This window comes from Stigmatopora argus, chromosome 3 (assembly GCF_051989625.1).
Source record: "Stigmatopora argus isolate UIUO_Sarg chromosome 3, RoL_Sarg_1.0, whole genome shotgun sequence".
NCBI classification, from domain to species: Eukaryota; Metazoa; Chordata; class Actinopteri; order Syngnathiformes; family Syngnathidae; genus Stigmatopora; species Stigmatopora argus.
Window position 1 is genome coordinate 21372541 of NC_135389.1, and position 16980 is coordinate 21389520.

A 16980-nucleotide genomic window follows, 5' to 3' on the forward strand; every position below is an offset into this window, starting at 1 on the left:
TAAAACAACCCCCCAAAATAGCAATTACAAGCCTTGGCCTATAGGGGGCAGTGTGATGCTTGCGCAGTGTTGTCCATTAAAATGAGATAAAAAGATGTAGAAAATCATGATGGAATTTTATCTTTTTTTTTACAGGTTGACAAGATATTGTGAGTGTCGTTAAGTCACCTGTGTGTGTTATAGCAGCTTTTGTGTGTAAATATTAGCGTGGATAAATGCTAATCTTGACGTGCTAATAGGAATTTGCATTTGGTGTTAGCACGGAAGCTAGAAATGATTATAAATTCACCGCTTGTTTTAAAACACAATGCGTGAAAATTATTTTAATATTATAACATCCACGTGCCAGCTTCGACATATAAAAAAATATATATTTCTGTATCCTTCCCACTACGTCAACGTACAATAATATACATTGGCAGTACTTAGCATAGCAGGTGTGAAGATAATGAATCCACATGGTGCCGACTCAAGTGCCAAAAAAAATGAGACGTGACGACTTCATAAAATGGGCCGCTGCCATTTTGGCATCAGAAAATGACCCGTATTAATAATAGCGAGGTGTTCTCGAGAGACGAAGGAGGTTGCGTTGCGTGCCCAAACGGCGCCATCGAGGAAAGGGCACTTGCCTTAAAAGTGCAGAGTCAGCGTCGCCTTTACGTCTTTTCGTCCACGGGGTCAAGTTCTCTATTTTCACAAAGATGGCCGCCATAATTTTGGATTGAATTGAATGCCTTTACTGTCATGATACAAGTACAATGACATTTAAGTAGTCCTATAAAGATTTATATGCAATAAAAATGAAGTATATTAAAAAAATAGGGACTTTTAGTGGTGATGTAGCTAGGTTGTTTTCGTCTGAGAATATTAATTATTGATATGTAACTGGCAGTGTTATGGCATTTTATGTATGGTGAAGTGAGTGTACTTAATGGGGTTTAGATTAGGTGGAAAAGTACAGTAATGATTTTTGGGGAAGTTATTTCAAGTGGGAGTTTTTTTTAAATTCCTACACAAAGTACATTTATTCAGTATTGCTAACAAGAGAAAAGAAAACATATTTTTTTCCAAATTTGCCCAAATATGGGATGAAAAAAAATTGTAATCTAATCTACCCAAATTTTCAATGATGCAACATGAAATAAACTTCTAATGTACTTCTTTTGGAAAAGCCGATTTAAAAATGTCCGTAAAATACCTCTAACCTGGAAATATAAAAAAAAAACCTAACACATCATAAAAACTTTTTTTTGGCATGTTTTTCCTCATCGTAAATATTAAATCAGTACTATGATAATAGTGTGGAACAACTAAATTGTGTAATAGCAAATAAAAACAGCAATTAAAACAGGATATTAATATTTGGGTTGAATGCACCATCAGGGATGTTTTTTCTGTTTATGAAACAAAAGTATAAACTAGCTTTGGACGCAAGGTCGTTAGCTAGCAAATATTTTTTACATGGATTATTCCACTAAAACTGAGCTATTTTTTTGACTTTTGATTAGTGTGAAGGGTTAAAATGTGATACACACTTCTGCTTTAGGTTCATCCACGTCGGTTGCAGGTTATTTATTAAATGCAACAGCTGCAAATTAGGGGTTTGTAGTAATATTTAAAAAATAAGATTCAGTAGTTAGAGGTTTAAACTGTAACATGTCAAAAATTGGTTAAACAAAAAGTGGTTTTCATTTTGATGAAACACAAAAATGATAAGTTGACTCCTTGAAAATTCAACAAATTGCATTAATCCTAATTGTCACTTAATTAATATAGCTAAAAAGCCAATTATTGCACCCATGTATAAAGCATAAAGTCATTCAAAAATTCAACCTGCATTTCGTACATTAAATATGATATATTAGAAATCATTAAAAAAACTACTTCAATAATGCAACAAAATAGTTCAACTTTTTGCTGCGAAAAACTCTAATCTCATTTCAAAATGCCCCAAAAAAAAATGAAAGTAGATGAAGCTCTTCAAAAGCCTGAGCAACCTAAATACATAAAAAGTACAGTGTTGGAAAAATTGCATGTCATTTTTCCTCCATTAAAATGGCTGCACTTGATCTTGAATTTTGCTAGCAGGTATCACCTAATAGCCTTGAGATGGCTCAATTATCAGTCTGCATTGTTGATGATTTGCAAACTCTTCATCCTCACTTCAATGCCTTTTCATATTTCAAGAGCCAAGTCAAAAGAACTGGTCGCCCTTCTAATTAGATTCTTATCTCGAAGCACTCAAAGCTGCATCTAAGACCCCCTTAACCCTGGCATTTTTCCTCCAAATTTTCCATCATTTCTGAGTGAAAAGAGCCTAATTTAAGGCAGAATTCTGGGATGGCCATGTAAAACATAAAGGTGTTTTACAATGATCCAAACTAGAAGGTCATCTCAACACGACCCCCCCCCCCCAAAAAAAAAATCCAAGACACCAAAAAATGTAATTTAATTTTTTACAGTGGAGCTAAATTAAGCTGTTGTATTGAAATTTACTGCTCAAATGCTAAGAAACATTTCTAGAACTCTGGTCCAAAAGTATCAATATGCATTATTTACATTTCGATAAACACATTAATTTTAATGTCAGACTTCTAGTCCTTTTACAGAACAATTCATACTGTGTATATTGATTATGACTAAAATGTGGACTAAAATTTACTGTTGACATACTAAAACTTTTGCTAGAACTGTAGTCCATAAACTTAAAAAATATGAAGAAAATGTATCAAAATGCAGTATTTCTTGCACTTTGATACTTGAACCAGAATTCCATAGCTACCTCACATGCTGCTAACTACTTGAGTCACTTTTTTTAAACCTAACTTCATTTTTATTATAAATAACTCTTTTTATGACTACTTATTTAATGTGTGCACTTTATAGTAAATCTTTAAATCTCACTGTACTTGCATAATGACCATTTAAGGCATCCAATTCAATTCATAAAAATAAACACAAAGCACACTAATGGTTGCCTAATATTCATTTTTACGTCAAAGTTTTAGTCCTGTTGGAGCACATTTTTTACAGTGGACTGAAATTTACTGTTTAAATCTCACTGCACTTACATAATGACCATGAAAGCAGCAATTCAATTCAAAATAACATATTAATAAACATGCAAGCCACAATATGGATTTTCACATCAGTTTTAGTCCTATTGCAGGACAATTTATACTAAAATGTACTGTTGACATACTAAAAAACTTATAACTTTAGTCCATAGACTTAAAAAATGTGAAGGAAAAGTATCAAAATGCATTAATTCTTCCACTTTGATACTTGAACAAAAACTACATAGGTATCTCACATGCTGCTAACTAACTACTTTACTCACAATTTAAAAAAATAAATAAACCCCACTTCATTTTTATTGTAAATACATCTTTTTATGACTACTTATATGTGCACACTATAGTAACTCTTTAAATCTCACTGTATTTGCATAATGACCATTTAAGGCATCCAATTCAAATTCAAAAATACATAAAAATAAACACGTAAGGCACAATATAGATTTTTATTTCACAGTTTTAGTCCTTTTGCAGAACAATTATTGACATACTAAGAAATATTGCTAAAACTGTGGTCCATAGTCTTTAGAAAAAGTATCAAAATGCAGTATTTACATGATAATAATCACACAAGGCACACTAATGGTTGCTCAATATTCTCTTTTTTTTTATCTTGCAGGACAATACGTACGCACATCGGGTTGCTGTCCGCTTGCCAGCGGTTGTGTGAGCGAGCCAGGACGCGCCCGTCCGTCCGTCCGTCCCTCTTGCGACCGCTCGACCCGCACTCGGAGGTCCGAACGCCATCGGGTCGGTCCACATTCTGCTCAGCGGACGGAACTCCTCCGTTGCTTCTCCTCGTTTTTCTGCCTCCTGCCAGACCTCGCGAGGTGAGTTGGACTTTTTGACTCTGTCCTCGAAAAAAAAAAAGCCTGCAGCTTTTATTGTGCTTTGATTTTTGCAAAAAAATGTGTCAAGAAAGGCACAAAATGGAGGAACGATGAGTTGTTTGTGGATCTGGCCTCATAATGCTCCACTCTCATTTTAATAGGTGTTTTATTATAACTTATATCGTGTTGGTTTTCACTCTTTTGGTATTTAGACGATTGTTTGGAGTTGAAATATTAAATCATAAAAAAGTACTTGCACTAGTTTGAGAACAAGTTTTGGCCGACTATCACAGGAAAAAAACACACACACATGCACGCACACACACATGCGCACACATCACTGCCACCCTGCAGAAATATTCTGCAAAATTAAATTATAAATCACGCTTGTATGTTTTCAATGTGTTTGAATAATTTTTAATTGCCTACAAAAGCTCCATTCCAAATTATAACTCTTAGCACACGCACTTGTAGCACAATGTTAAAGTACTATTACAAAAAAATGGACTGAGAAAATGAACATCAATAATGACTCCTAATGTTACTGCACTATTCCGAAAATTACACCGAGGAAATTAACATTCATAATGACAATAAAATTCATCTTTTTAAAAAAATGACAAGTCCCAAAAAATACATTGCAATTGTTAAGGAACTATTTTATGGATGCAAGTTGTCTATTTGGCAATACATTCCATTAGAGAAAAAATAATAATATATAAAAATAGTACTAATAACAAAGGACCACTGTGATTTTATCACCAAAAATCTGTGAAAAAGTTTATTATTATATACTGTCGTTGAATTGAGTGACTATTTTTGTCATATTTGGCCTGCATGGAAGCAGTAATTGACCCTAAAAGACCACAAACGACCTCTTATATTACGTCAAAATGACAATTAAGAGCCAAAAGTTGATTATCATTAAACTCGTGCGATCGGACCAAACTGCGCCTGCCTCACGTCCGCCATTTTGTGCCTATCAAAAACACCCCGGCGCCATTTTAAGACGTGGAGAAACACGTGCTTCCTTTTTTTTTTTCACGTAGAAAGTCAAACAATGCAGGAAAAGACTTTAATCGTGCAGTCATTTGCCAGATTGAGCTTTGTTGTTATATTTGGACTCAAGCAAAACTGTCATTTTATGTTATTTTTTTTTGCTGTGAAACATGAGTTCATTGCAAAAGTGGGACAACTTGAACTTGGACGCTATTTTACTTTCACGTGGCCGAGAATTTGGACAGTCTTTGTTTTTTTTGTGAGGGGAACTTAGACGTGGCCTGCGCGCGTGATGCTAGAACCTTCAGGCTTTGACGTATTTGTTTTCACTTTTAATTCCAGGCCAAATCATCCGAGAAGAAATTCGACTTTTTGACTTGTTTTGTTAAATTTGGCCTGCTTGAACTTCAAGGTCGCTTTAATTCGGTTCTAATGTTGAAATTGAAGCACATGAAGGGTTAACTAGGACGAGTTTTTACTTGAACTTGGACATTTTGCTGTGCGTGTGTCGTCAAAATTGAATAAAAATAGCTTTAAATTTGGCCAAAGGTTATAAAAAAAAAATATTGATTGGAAAGTTGTTGTTTTTTAAATGACGTGTACTTGGTTGTATTTGTATTTAATAAATCTGTAGCTCGTAAGGGGTTAATTGGACAAAAGTATGATGTACTTTGACCACGTGGTACTCCATGTCGATGGTGCTCACGCCCCATGTCAGCCATTTTGTGCCTATCGTGCCACGTACGCACTTGAAGTGGACAACACGTGCTTCTCACCCTAAAAATGTAATCGGTGAAACGATACTGGATATTGTGTATTTTAACTGCATGGTAAGTATAATGTAATTTCTAATAGAAATAATTGTAAAATAATCATAATAGTCTAACATTGAGCATATTTAGTATTTGGAGAGATGGACAATTTGCTTGCAGAAAGATGGAAATTATTATTATTTTTAGATTTTTTTTCCCCCTCCTGTAATACCTTTAATCAAAAAAAAAATAATTTTGCAGGTGATCAATTGTTTTTCCTTATTTTTAACCCACGGAAGCTGTAATTCTTAATATAGTAAAATGCAGGAGCAGTTTAATGAGAGTCATAACTTGATTTACACACACTGATCTGGACAAAAACACACACTTGACTACCCGAGCCTCTTCAAAATCCACGTCGCCATCCCATTCGTTCTACCTGTCCAAACACGTGCGTGCCAACCTTCCGCTGAGCAAACCAGTTTACTCCAGTAACGCAAAGACGTGAAAGGAAAGAAGTCTCCTCATTGGTTAGAAGCCCCTCCCCCTCATGATTGACAGTCTTAACTTCAATATCGTAATCATTGTATTCTTATTTTAACCTTCTCATTTGTCTGGTTGCGGACGCTGTTCAGACAAAAAAAAGGCCAACGTGGTCATTGCGCCTGTTGCCTGAGGCGACTGGCGGGGGTCAAAGGTCAGGCCCTGTTAATAAGACGTAACATGCTCCCCAGGGACCTCCGACCCCCAGCCGGGGATCACTCCCTAATCGGCATTAGTTAATGTGTTTGTAATCGTTTTCTTGGAAAAGCAAACAGCGGCGGCGCGCTCAATGGGCCCGCTCGGCCTCTCGCCGTAACACTTTTGACCCCGGGGTCACGACCCCTCACCCTGACTTGGTGGGGAGTGCCCTCAAAGGTCTGGCTGTAATAGAGAGCTTGTGTTTGGACACGTGCGCCGCTTACGGACGGACCAGCGCCGTCTACGCCATCGAAAAAATGGCAACTTGCGGTCGGTTAATAGTTAAAAAATGACTCACTCGCGTCAACGCTAAAAAAAGTGGTGTCACCCACTCAAAACAAGTAAGTGCAAGTAAAGTATTGCCTAAAAGTAACCGTCATACATGACTTTTCAAATCTATACTTACTAAGAAAATGATATCAGGAAATGAAATTCATTTCAATTTGCTCCTACCGAAGGCCTCACTTTGCAATTTTGCCTTAAAAAAAAAGAGGAAAAAAAAACGGGTACATTTTTTATAGCCAGATTTAAATACAAAACAACTCATCCATTTTGAGGTTATTAGTTCTACATTTCCTCAAACAACAGCACAAATCTTTCCACCGCTGCACATTTTTAGTAGCGATTTATTAACATGTTTTGGAGAGTTCCAACAGATTAAATAGTCTGAAATTTAATTAGATTTGACGTTGTGGCAAGCCACCAGTTGAGAACCACTAATTTACGGCGCACAAATGCGCTCAATCGTACTGTTAATAACAACATACTTGCATCCAACTTAACCACTTTTGTTTTATTTTACAAGGCATAGATGCCATATTAAAACTGGGATTGCTTTACCTAAAAAAAAGATGGGAAAAGCCTCCATATATCAGCCGAGGAACCATTTTGGACTCATTCCAACAACAATGGCTAATCAACAAAGTAATGTATTTAAACAGAAAAATATGTGGCAATCTCACCCAAAAATATGAATCAAAAATAGGCACCCCTGCAAAATCCACCCACAAAAACTTTTCATTTTCAGTCAACTCTTAATAATGATTGATTTGTCTAGTGTTGCAATGTTTTTTAAAAAAAAAAATTCCAGTACAGCATGTACTAACAACTCCATGTCAAAACGGACCATGCTAATACTTGCGTATTAATAAATATTGCATACTTCTGCGGTTTAAAGTGCTAATGAGAGCAGTCACTAGTGTACCATTTGCAGTTATAAATATAATAACTCCACAAATATGCCTACACATACAGTCGGGTAGCACAAATTTGAAAAACTAACACGACATGCTAATTCGGTGCTAGCTTATTGATTCCGCTATAAAAAGTGATGTCATTTCAGAAAAAAAGAATCCAAATGCAATTGATTTGACAACCATAGGCACGCCATCTTTTACAGCACATTTGGGCCTATTGTTTTTCTCCCGTTTCTTTGCAGTGCCTTTAGCTGTCTGTCAGCCATGTTAGGAAACTACCAAAATCTGACATGGCGGCCCACCCTCACACGCCTGTTTTTCTAAAACACAGACCCCCCCCCCTTACACACACACACCACTTATCCGCGATGAATAATTATCCCAAAACACAAACGTCCAATCGCAGCACGGTCGCCAAAATCATCCCCTGTCGCCGTCTTTTGTTTCTGTTCCAAAAGCGATCGTCGTTCCACGCCGCCACAAACTAAACACAATTTTTTCAGCAACCCAAACAACACAAAAGCTGCAATCCCCCACCTCGTCTCTCCGCCGAGATGCTCCGTCGCCCCCTTCCCGACCGACACGTTCGCCCGACAAGCCCCACCGTTTAAAAAAAAATCTATTTATTTATTTATTTTTTTATACCCTAGCCGAAAAGAGGCAGGCATTTGTCGCACAATGGCGTTACAGTAATATACCACGAGAGTGGAAAAAGCCAAACGCCGGTGGCAGAGAGCTCCAGGGAAGAGGAGCAAGAGCGAGCAGGGCGAGGGGGGGGGGCTCTCTCTAAAGGACAACAGGCGGGGGGAATTGAACTCGCATATAATAACACCCAGAATAATCATACAAAATACATTCCCGCCCGCTCTTATTTTGAAGGGACCTACTCGGCAGCTATTCCGTACAAAACGGGGCAGCTGTTTTTCCCTCCTCTTCCCGCCCGTGAAATGAAAGAAAAAAAAACAAAAAAGTGAGCTTATCAGCCCTTTTTTTGACGCGGTGCCAACAGCGGAGAGGCTTGGCGGCGACACAACAAGGCCGGCCCGTGTGCTCTCCCTCCCTGTCACGTGTTCCTAGCATCACCACACCAGGAACACGTTTAGCTGCAGATTAGCAACAATAGCACTCTATGCTATATTTTTTCGGGGTCCTCTTTACACCCCCCCCCAACCACCTCCTTTTTTTTTGTACACTAAAAGATGCTGCCCCGAAATCCACTATGGCGGCCAAAGTTGCGTCTGCGCATGTTCCCGGAGGCGTGTCGACCGACGGTCTTTTTTCGCTCTCTCTCTCTTTTTCTCTCTCTTGTTCTTTTCTAGCCCGGCTCTCTCCTTCCTCTTGGCCCCGCCTCCTGTTTCATCAGCAGTCTCCGCCTCCTTGTCGTTCCCTCTCTCTTGTCACGCTCTCCCTCTCTCACTGCCGCTTCTTTTTGCGCCCCGTTTCGCTCGCGCCTCTCTTTTTGCTCCAGCCTCACGCAAGGGGGAGACTTCGAAGGGGGAGGGAAAGGGGGAGAGAGAGAGAGAGAGAGAGAGGGGGGGGGGGGGGGGGTATAGTCTGCTGCTATTTCTACAGTCCGGGCCTCCCCGCCGCCACCGCCGCCGTCGCCCGCCCTTCCATAGACTTTTTTTTTCTCTCCCTCCCCTCTGCTCGCCACTGGCTTGGATTTTAACCCTCTGCCTCCAACTTGCAGCTCTTGCAACAAAAAAAAGCTGGCAACAAGTTGCTCCTCCACGAGGCCCATTTCTCGCACTTTTTTTGGCGCACTATTTTTTTTTTTTTCCCCCTCGCACTTTTGGATTTTAGATCTCCCAAGTAGGCATTTTTCTACTATTTCATGCACACACAAAAAATCTTTTTTTTTTGTACGTTTACTCCATGCTTTGCCAGGATTCGGGAATCAAACGCAGGATTTTTATCGCCCGCCCAACGGGGGGTTTCACCTCCGGGCCGACCCGACGACCACGACGGGCGGCGCGGGCCCACGTTCGATGGGATCCGACTTTTTTTTTTTTTTTTGGTACCCCTCCTCTTCCTCGGTCCTTCGAGCCCGGAGACCCGAACGTGCGTCAGATGAGCGGCTTCGGGCCGGAGCGTTTTTCTGGGACGGTTGCCAGGTGCAAACAAAAGAAGGCAAAAAGCGAAGAGGGAGCCAAAACGTTAGTAATTATGCATTTATTTTTCTGGATGGGAATGAGAATTTTCTCTCATCCAATCGCCTTGTTGTGTCTACTTTGTGCACTAATAGTCTTTATGTGTGTGTGTGCGTTAATGTGTGTGTGTGTGTGTGTGTGTGTGTGTGGTTAGATTTAGCAGGCCAGGCAGCCGCTTTGAATACTTTTCAAGACGTAAAGGCATCTCAGCGGAGAAAAAAAAAGTCAGTAAAAATAATTGTTCCATTTTTTTTCTGGAGTCAAACCCGAACCGGAGCAAACTGGGTCGATTAGTGTTCCATTTTTTTTTTTTTTTTTTGCTAACATCCCATCGACTCTCCCGTCTTTATTTGCTAACATTCCTCATGCGCACTGGCACAGCAGCCTCATGGCCTCCCATTGTTTCAGGCCCGACTTGAACTCCGCTCGCAGCCCGGATCCCCGAGAACGCGGGCCCGAATCCCGAGACGGAAGGTCGCCGCGGGTCGCCGGGGGAAAATCGCCACCCGATTCCACATCAGGTGAGTAACATGGACCTTCAGGGCAAACTTTTAGCATATCGGCATTATTTACCATATTTAGAATATGGGCGCTTTTGTATGCGTAACTTTTTCGACGAATCGGGGCTCGAGGATGCGGGGGGGGGGGACTCCCAACCGGCTCCCCCTTGTACCTATTCCGTGCGAGTGATGCGGGACGAGGGGGGGTGGGCGTTAAACGGACCCGCCGCCGGCTCGAAAACGAATAATGGCGTGTCCTGCTTGTTGTTGCGTGGCGCGGATTTCGTGACAAAGTGGCACGCGAGGACGCACATGGCGCTTGTGTCGGGTGTTTTTTTTTTTTGTGTCGCACGCAGACGTCTACCGTCTCGTCCCGTGCAGCCTAAATGGAAAAATTGGGCCAGAATGTCAGGCAAAATGTGCACGTGTATTTGTTAATGAGGGATTATTATTATTATTTATTTTGGTTAATGTTTTAAGATTAGTTAGTTGTTTGTAGATTAGGGATTTTTTTGTCAGTTTTTTTAGGGCTGTTTTAAGATTAGTTAGTTGTTTTTGGTCAAGTTTGGGGTCCGTTTTGAACGGCGAATGAGAGAGGAAAGTTGGGAAAAAAAGACTATTGAACTTGAACTTGTGTCTGACTTTGAACTTGAACATGAACTTGAAGAGTGGAAAGTACAATGTTAAGTTTTTCCCCTGATTTTTAATTGTTATTTTTTTATTTCTAAAGTTGGATTTCCTCCAAACAAGCTAAAAAGGCGTTTGGGCATTGAAATGAGAATTCAAGAGAAAAAAAGAATTGTTATATTCTGTATTTTGACTTTAATGCGTAAGCCGTTTTATCGATTTTGAGTTGCCTGCTAGAAAATATATTGATTAAAATATATTAATTAAAACAAGGATTTTATCCAAAAATATCATGAGCAAATTTAAGTGTGTAAATGTATTATATTTATTTTTTCCGATGCTTTTAAATATTTTGCTTTATTCTCTTAAGTTCGTCATTGAATCCCATTGACGTGATATATTTAATTAAATGACATGTGAAGCACTATTTATTTATGGCTTTGCTAGCAAAAATGCTAAACTTGATAGTGTTTTGAAAATTAGTGAAAAAAAAAAAGGATGGTGTGTGTCGATCGTTTGCGGTGTGTGTTTGTGCGTGTGTGTGTGTGTGTGTGTGTGAGTTTCCAGATATTCCCGCGTATTTATTTGTTCTGTTGACTTTACACTTTGGCAAAAAAGACGAGGTGGAACGCAGGAGTGGCGGTGAAAAGTTTAGCGCTCCGTTTTGTCAGGCGGACGCCCGCAAATGAGCGCCACCTGATTTGAGTAAGGGTGTAAGCTGTCAATCAAAATGGAGGCGGCTTGGAAACTGCCCACTTTTCGATGTCTTTCACGGGTCAGGCTCATTAGGTTGGCCGCTTGATGAAGTGGAATGGGGCCTGCTCGGACTGGATCCCGGTTCAAAGCCGCGGTTGTTTGATTTCTGGCTAGAGTTGATGAAAAAGCTTTTTTTTTTTTATATCGTGTTCAATATTTTTTTTATTGTTTCAATATTCTGATAAGCGTACCTCAACACAAGACCTGCTTTTTAAAATTTTATTTGATATTGGAGAAGGGCTTGCATCGTGGATGGAAATGTTAGTTTGTGGCTAAAACTTTGTTGGAGTGTGAACTTTAATTTTGGAGGCAAATATTTTGGTTGATCCAAAAGTAGCCATTTTTTTTTGTGGTGAATTAAGGAATTGTGTTTGTAGAATTTATTATGACAGCATTTTTGGGGGGGATTGTGGTGCAATATAGTTCTAGGATTCGTCATTATTAATATATATCGGATTTTATTTTTAATTTTTATAAAATAATTTTGTATATTTTTTTATTACTTTTTATTGTTTTGTCGCTGACTTATTTTTGGGATTTTTTTTTTACAATTGTCATTTTTTAACTCCTTGCCTGCCATTAATGCCAATGGACATTTAGTTCATTTTAACTGCGAGGACAGCCAATGAAAGTTCATATTTCAGGTCCATTGACAGCAATACAAGTTCACTCCATTTTGACTGGAGCTGCCAGCTTGCCAGTGGAAATGGATTGGACACCAACGATTTGCCCTTCCGATTTTCCGTGGAGTGATTCTCAAAAATATCTCAGCAAAATATACATGTTCATATGATGTCACATGTTCTGACTTGATTATTTGAAAAGGTGGAGATGGAAGAATCCCAATTTTCTAATGAAAAATACCCCCCCCCCAACTAAACCAACACTTATTCCATCCATTGAATGGTACAAATTCCCGAGAGACAAATAAGGAAACCTTGCGTCCTCCAAACGTGTTCGACAGAGGCGTCAAAATGACTAGTGGAGCAAAAAAAAAAAAAAAAAAACAGGCAGCCGTTACCTTCTTCTTCTGGCGACTCCGCTCGGAAGGTCATTAAGTCCATCACGCTGTCGACCGATGCGGACTGGGGGCCCCCTTCTTCTTCTTTTTCCTTTTTCCCTGTCTGCGTTAATCTGAACGTCAGCTGGGATGCGGTCACACGTGAATTCAACCACAGCAACGTGAAGTCACGGTGACATCATGCTTGGCTTTAAAAGAGACCTTTCACTTGGACCAAGGGGCCCTCAATGGCCGCTTTACACAGCTGGAGCGGGGCCAGCTCACCTTCCAGAAAAATTGCCTCAAATTATATTCATGATGACTTTTGTCTGCCAGCCACCGTGAATGTGTTTACTCGCATATAAGCCGCCCCCGCCGTATACGCCTCACCCTCAAAATGGCCTTAAAATCGCTGAATTTGACAATTTCTCGAGTATAAGCCGCCCCGATTCACAATTTTCACCTCCGTATTCATGGTTTTAATAGGGAGTACAAATATGTTACTTTGAAGGGGAAAATCTAAAGAAAAGTCATCATACATGGTATTTCTGGGATACTGTATCAATCGAAAGCACATTAAAGTCAATTATAAGAAATTAATTATGGTTGTTTTCTTACTGCAAAACAGAAAATAACCAACAAATAGTAAAATGTTACTTTGCTGACATCTACTTGTGAAAAAGAGTGTACCAAGTCTTGTGCGCATATTAGCCGTACCCTTGATCCAGTCATAATTTTTTTTAGATACAAATACGGCTTATATGCGCGAAAATACGGTACTTGTGGCTATGTCATTGCCGGGCAGGTTGAGCACGGAGGGACTAGCCACAATTACCATATTTTCTTGCATATAAGCCGTATCCTTGATTCAGTCATATTTTTTTTGGTTACAAATACGTCTTAAATGAGAGAAAATACAGTAATTGTGGCTAGTCCCGCCGCGCTCAATCTGCCTGGCAACGGCAAAGTCCAGAAAACATTTGTTTGAGTTACAAATACTGCTTACATGCCAGAAAATACGGTAACTGTGGCTCGTCCCGCCGCGCTCAATCTGCCCGGCAACGGCAAAGTCCAGAGAACATTTTTTTTTTAGTTACAAATACGGTTTATATGCGAGAAAATACAGTAATTGTGGTTAGTCCATCCTTGCTCAATCTGCCCAGCAACAGCAAAGTCCAGAGAACTTTTTTTTTTGTTACAAATAGGGCTTATATGCGAGAAAATACGGTAATTGTGGCTGGTCCCTCCGCGGTCAATCTGCCCGGCAACAGCAAAGTCCAGAGAACATTTTTTTCTGTTACAAATACAGCTTATATGCAAGAAAATACGGTAATTGTGGCTAGTCCCTCTGCACTCAATCTGCCCGGCAACGGCAAAGTCCAGAGAACATTTTTTTGAGTTACAAATATGGTTTATATGTGAGAAAATACGGTAATTGTGTCTAGTCGCTCTGTGCTCAATCTGCCCGGCAACGGCAAAGTCCAGAGAACATTTTTTTAGTTACAAATACGGCTTATATGCGAGAAAATACGGTAATTGTGGCTAGTCCCGGCGCGCTCAATCTGCCCGGCAACGGCAAAGTCCAGAGAATGGCAGTGGCGCGCCCAACCCCGCTTTTTTTCCACTGCTCCCTTTTATTTCTGCAGCTTTTGGCCGTGGCTGTTGCCAAGGCAATTTTTGGATCCCCGCAGAAGTGTCGAGTCAGCCAAAATTGTTTCGCTCCGAGATATGATTGCGAGCCGTGTGGGGCTCTCCAATAAAAGTAAAAAAAAAAAAAAAGAAATATGCAAACGGTGCAGATTTCTTTTTAAAAAGGACTGAATCGATTTCGAGGTATTCGTAAGCCCTCTGCTGGCCAGTACTGGAAATGCGTCGTTATTGTCGACAACCTTTGCAAAGAATGGGTTTGGCTTCGGCGTGTGTTTCGGCGCTTTTGAAAACTTGGGTGACCTTCGTTTTCGGTGAGTTTTGTCGTGGAGATTGGAGGTTAAAAAAATGGCGGTTTACATGGCAACACACTGGAATGCACTCAAGGTGAAATAACTGTTACTTTTTTATGTCAAAACAACCAATTACAGCAAGTAAGTATCAAAAGTATTGTGTTGTAAATACAGATAATTACGTTTTGTTAACCTAAGAATAGAGTTTGCCTTTGGTAATGTTTATTACAAGAAAGATTTTTTTTTAAACTATTTTGACAACCATTTTTTTCGTTCTTCTGTGGGTTGCTTTTCAAATATTTTGTAAACCGAACATTATTTGTATTATCAGTGAACACGGCAACAACGTGTGTAGCCTTGAAATGTGCTCGAGGTAAAATACTCGTGTCTCCTTTCTTAATATAGTTGTTTACCAGCGCTACTATTTTGTTAAAAGACAGCATAGCACATATTTTGTACTGAAAATGTGATTAAAATGCTTTAACCTTGCGTGTATATCTCTCCAGAAGAACTAAAAAAATGCTTTATTGTTTTCTGAAATTCATGTAAATGTCCTTAAATTTATAATGACCTTAGAAATGGCCATTACCTTTTAGATTTTATCGTGGCAACAGTGTAGTTGTAGCTTAAGCATTAGCTAAAATGCTTCTAAGATAAATTGCATTACCATTTCATCAATTTGATTAAAAGTAAATAAAAAATTGCAAGTGCAAAACAGAAAATAAGCAGCAAATAGAAAATGTTACTTTGCCGACATCTACTGGTGAAAAAGTGTATAGCAAGTCTTGTGCGCATATAAGCCGTATTGGCCCGAATATAAGACAGTTTTTTTGCATTGAAAAATGACTGAAAACGTGTCGGTTGTTTTGGATTCGGGGTTTAGACATGATACCAATTTGCAACGCTAGATGGCGCCAGATATGCTGAACACTTCAATGGTTAATGCAGTGATTGCAATTCAGTTTTTGTTCACTTAACATTTCAGAAAGCAGAAGCCATTCATTTACGTATTTAAATGTTCAGCTATTCAGATGCGATAGACAGTTTTTCCATGATTTGAATGAGGCAAAATAAGATGCCTTTTCTCTCCAATATATTATTATAATCATTTATTTCATATATACCCAACTTTTCAGTTTAAAAATTGAATTTAGTGTTCAAAAACGTTTTCCAAACTTCACCCTTCAAAACGAGGAGGTTGCTTATAATCAGGAACGTCTTATATTCGGTTCAAAGCCTCAAAAGTTGAACACGTGTTAACATTTATCGTTTAGCCGTCGGAAAGCCTTTGACGACCATTTGTTTCTTCCTCCTTAAAAAAACAATAATCGACCAATAATCAAAGTGTAAGCCGCCTTCTGTTTGCCATACTTGCTATATGTAGCATTAGTACGGCACATGCAGTACATAACCAGAGTTCCCGAGTCCAAATCCCGCAAACAACCCACACAAACACACACACATACATACACACACACGCTGGCAGATGCAACACCCTCGCGCGCACAGTACACAGAGTGCATTGAGTGCAACGGAGCTATGGACATGAATCTGTCTCCACGGGCCGCGGGAGTTGGGTTACTCACGAGTCTATAAACATGTGCTGGCGGCACTCCAAAGCGCTGAACTGTAATTATAAACGTTCCAAACAGTATATAAAAGCGCCTCCGCGCCGAGGCCGTGCCCCGCGTCGCAATTAGCGTCCCTGTACGGAATTAACACCTCCTCAGCGAAGGCCTCTAATTGGCAGTGTCCTCCACGGACGGCCTCAAGTGTACCATCTCTCTCCAAAGGAGAGACCCCCACCCCCGGCACCCCCAGTCCAAATCCCTACACCTACACGTATACATGTGTCAAAAGTACTACTGGAATTTATTTTGCTACTTCGAGCATGCACTGTAATCAAAATTCAATAAGAAAAATGTATATTGTATGTACTTAGCAGATGTATTTTAGATCATGTACATACTTGGCAGCAAATTAAATTGAATATAATTGTGTATAATATATAATGAGATTTAAAGCTTCACCGTGAAGTTTACAAATAGCCACAAACAAATAAATAAGCAATAAATAATCATCTATAATCCTTATAAAGCCTGATTTATGAGTAGGTGTGTGTATGTTAAGATTCTCTCGCTAGGTTTGTCCAAACCGTGCAATGTAAAGAGTAGAATTTTTTTATGGTGGTCAGAAACGGCTGTCGGATCCTAATAAACCAAGGGTGTCAGACTCGGGTTGGTTCGCGGGCCGCATTAACGTCAACTCGATTTTATGTGGGCCGGACCATTTTAGATATAATATTTAGATTTTTTTTTAAATAAATGAATTAAAAGAACTGGATTAAAAACCCTGAATATTCAGGTTTTTATAGATCTCAAACAATATTTATTTTAGCTTTTTATATATATT

At 39.4% G+C, this 16980-nt stretch overlaps 1 protein-coding gene across 1 annotated transcript in view; it reads left to right on the forward strand.

The window, feature by feature from the left end:
* LOC144071817 (uncharacterized) overlaps positions 1–16980 on the forward strand; it is a 52387-nt gene that overhangs the window by 24792 nt on the left and 10615 nt on the right. Inside the window, exons 4-7 of the mRNA XM_077597239.1 lie at positions 3697–3907; positions 9483–9751; positions 9900–9969; positions 10154–10266. Coding sequence (XP_077453365.1) covers positions 3697–3907; positions 9483–9751; positions 9900–9969; positions 10154–10266 — 663 coding nt within the window. The remainder of the gene's footprint in view (positions 1–3696; positions 3908–9482; positions 9752–9899; positions 9970–10153; positions 10267–16980) is intronic.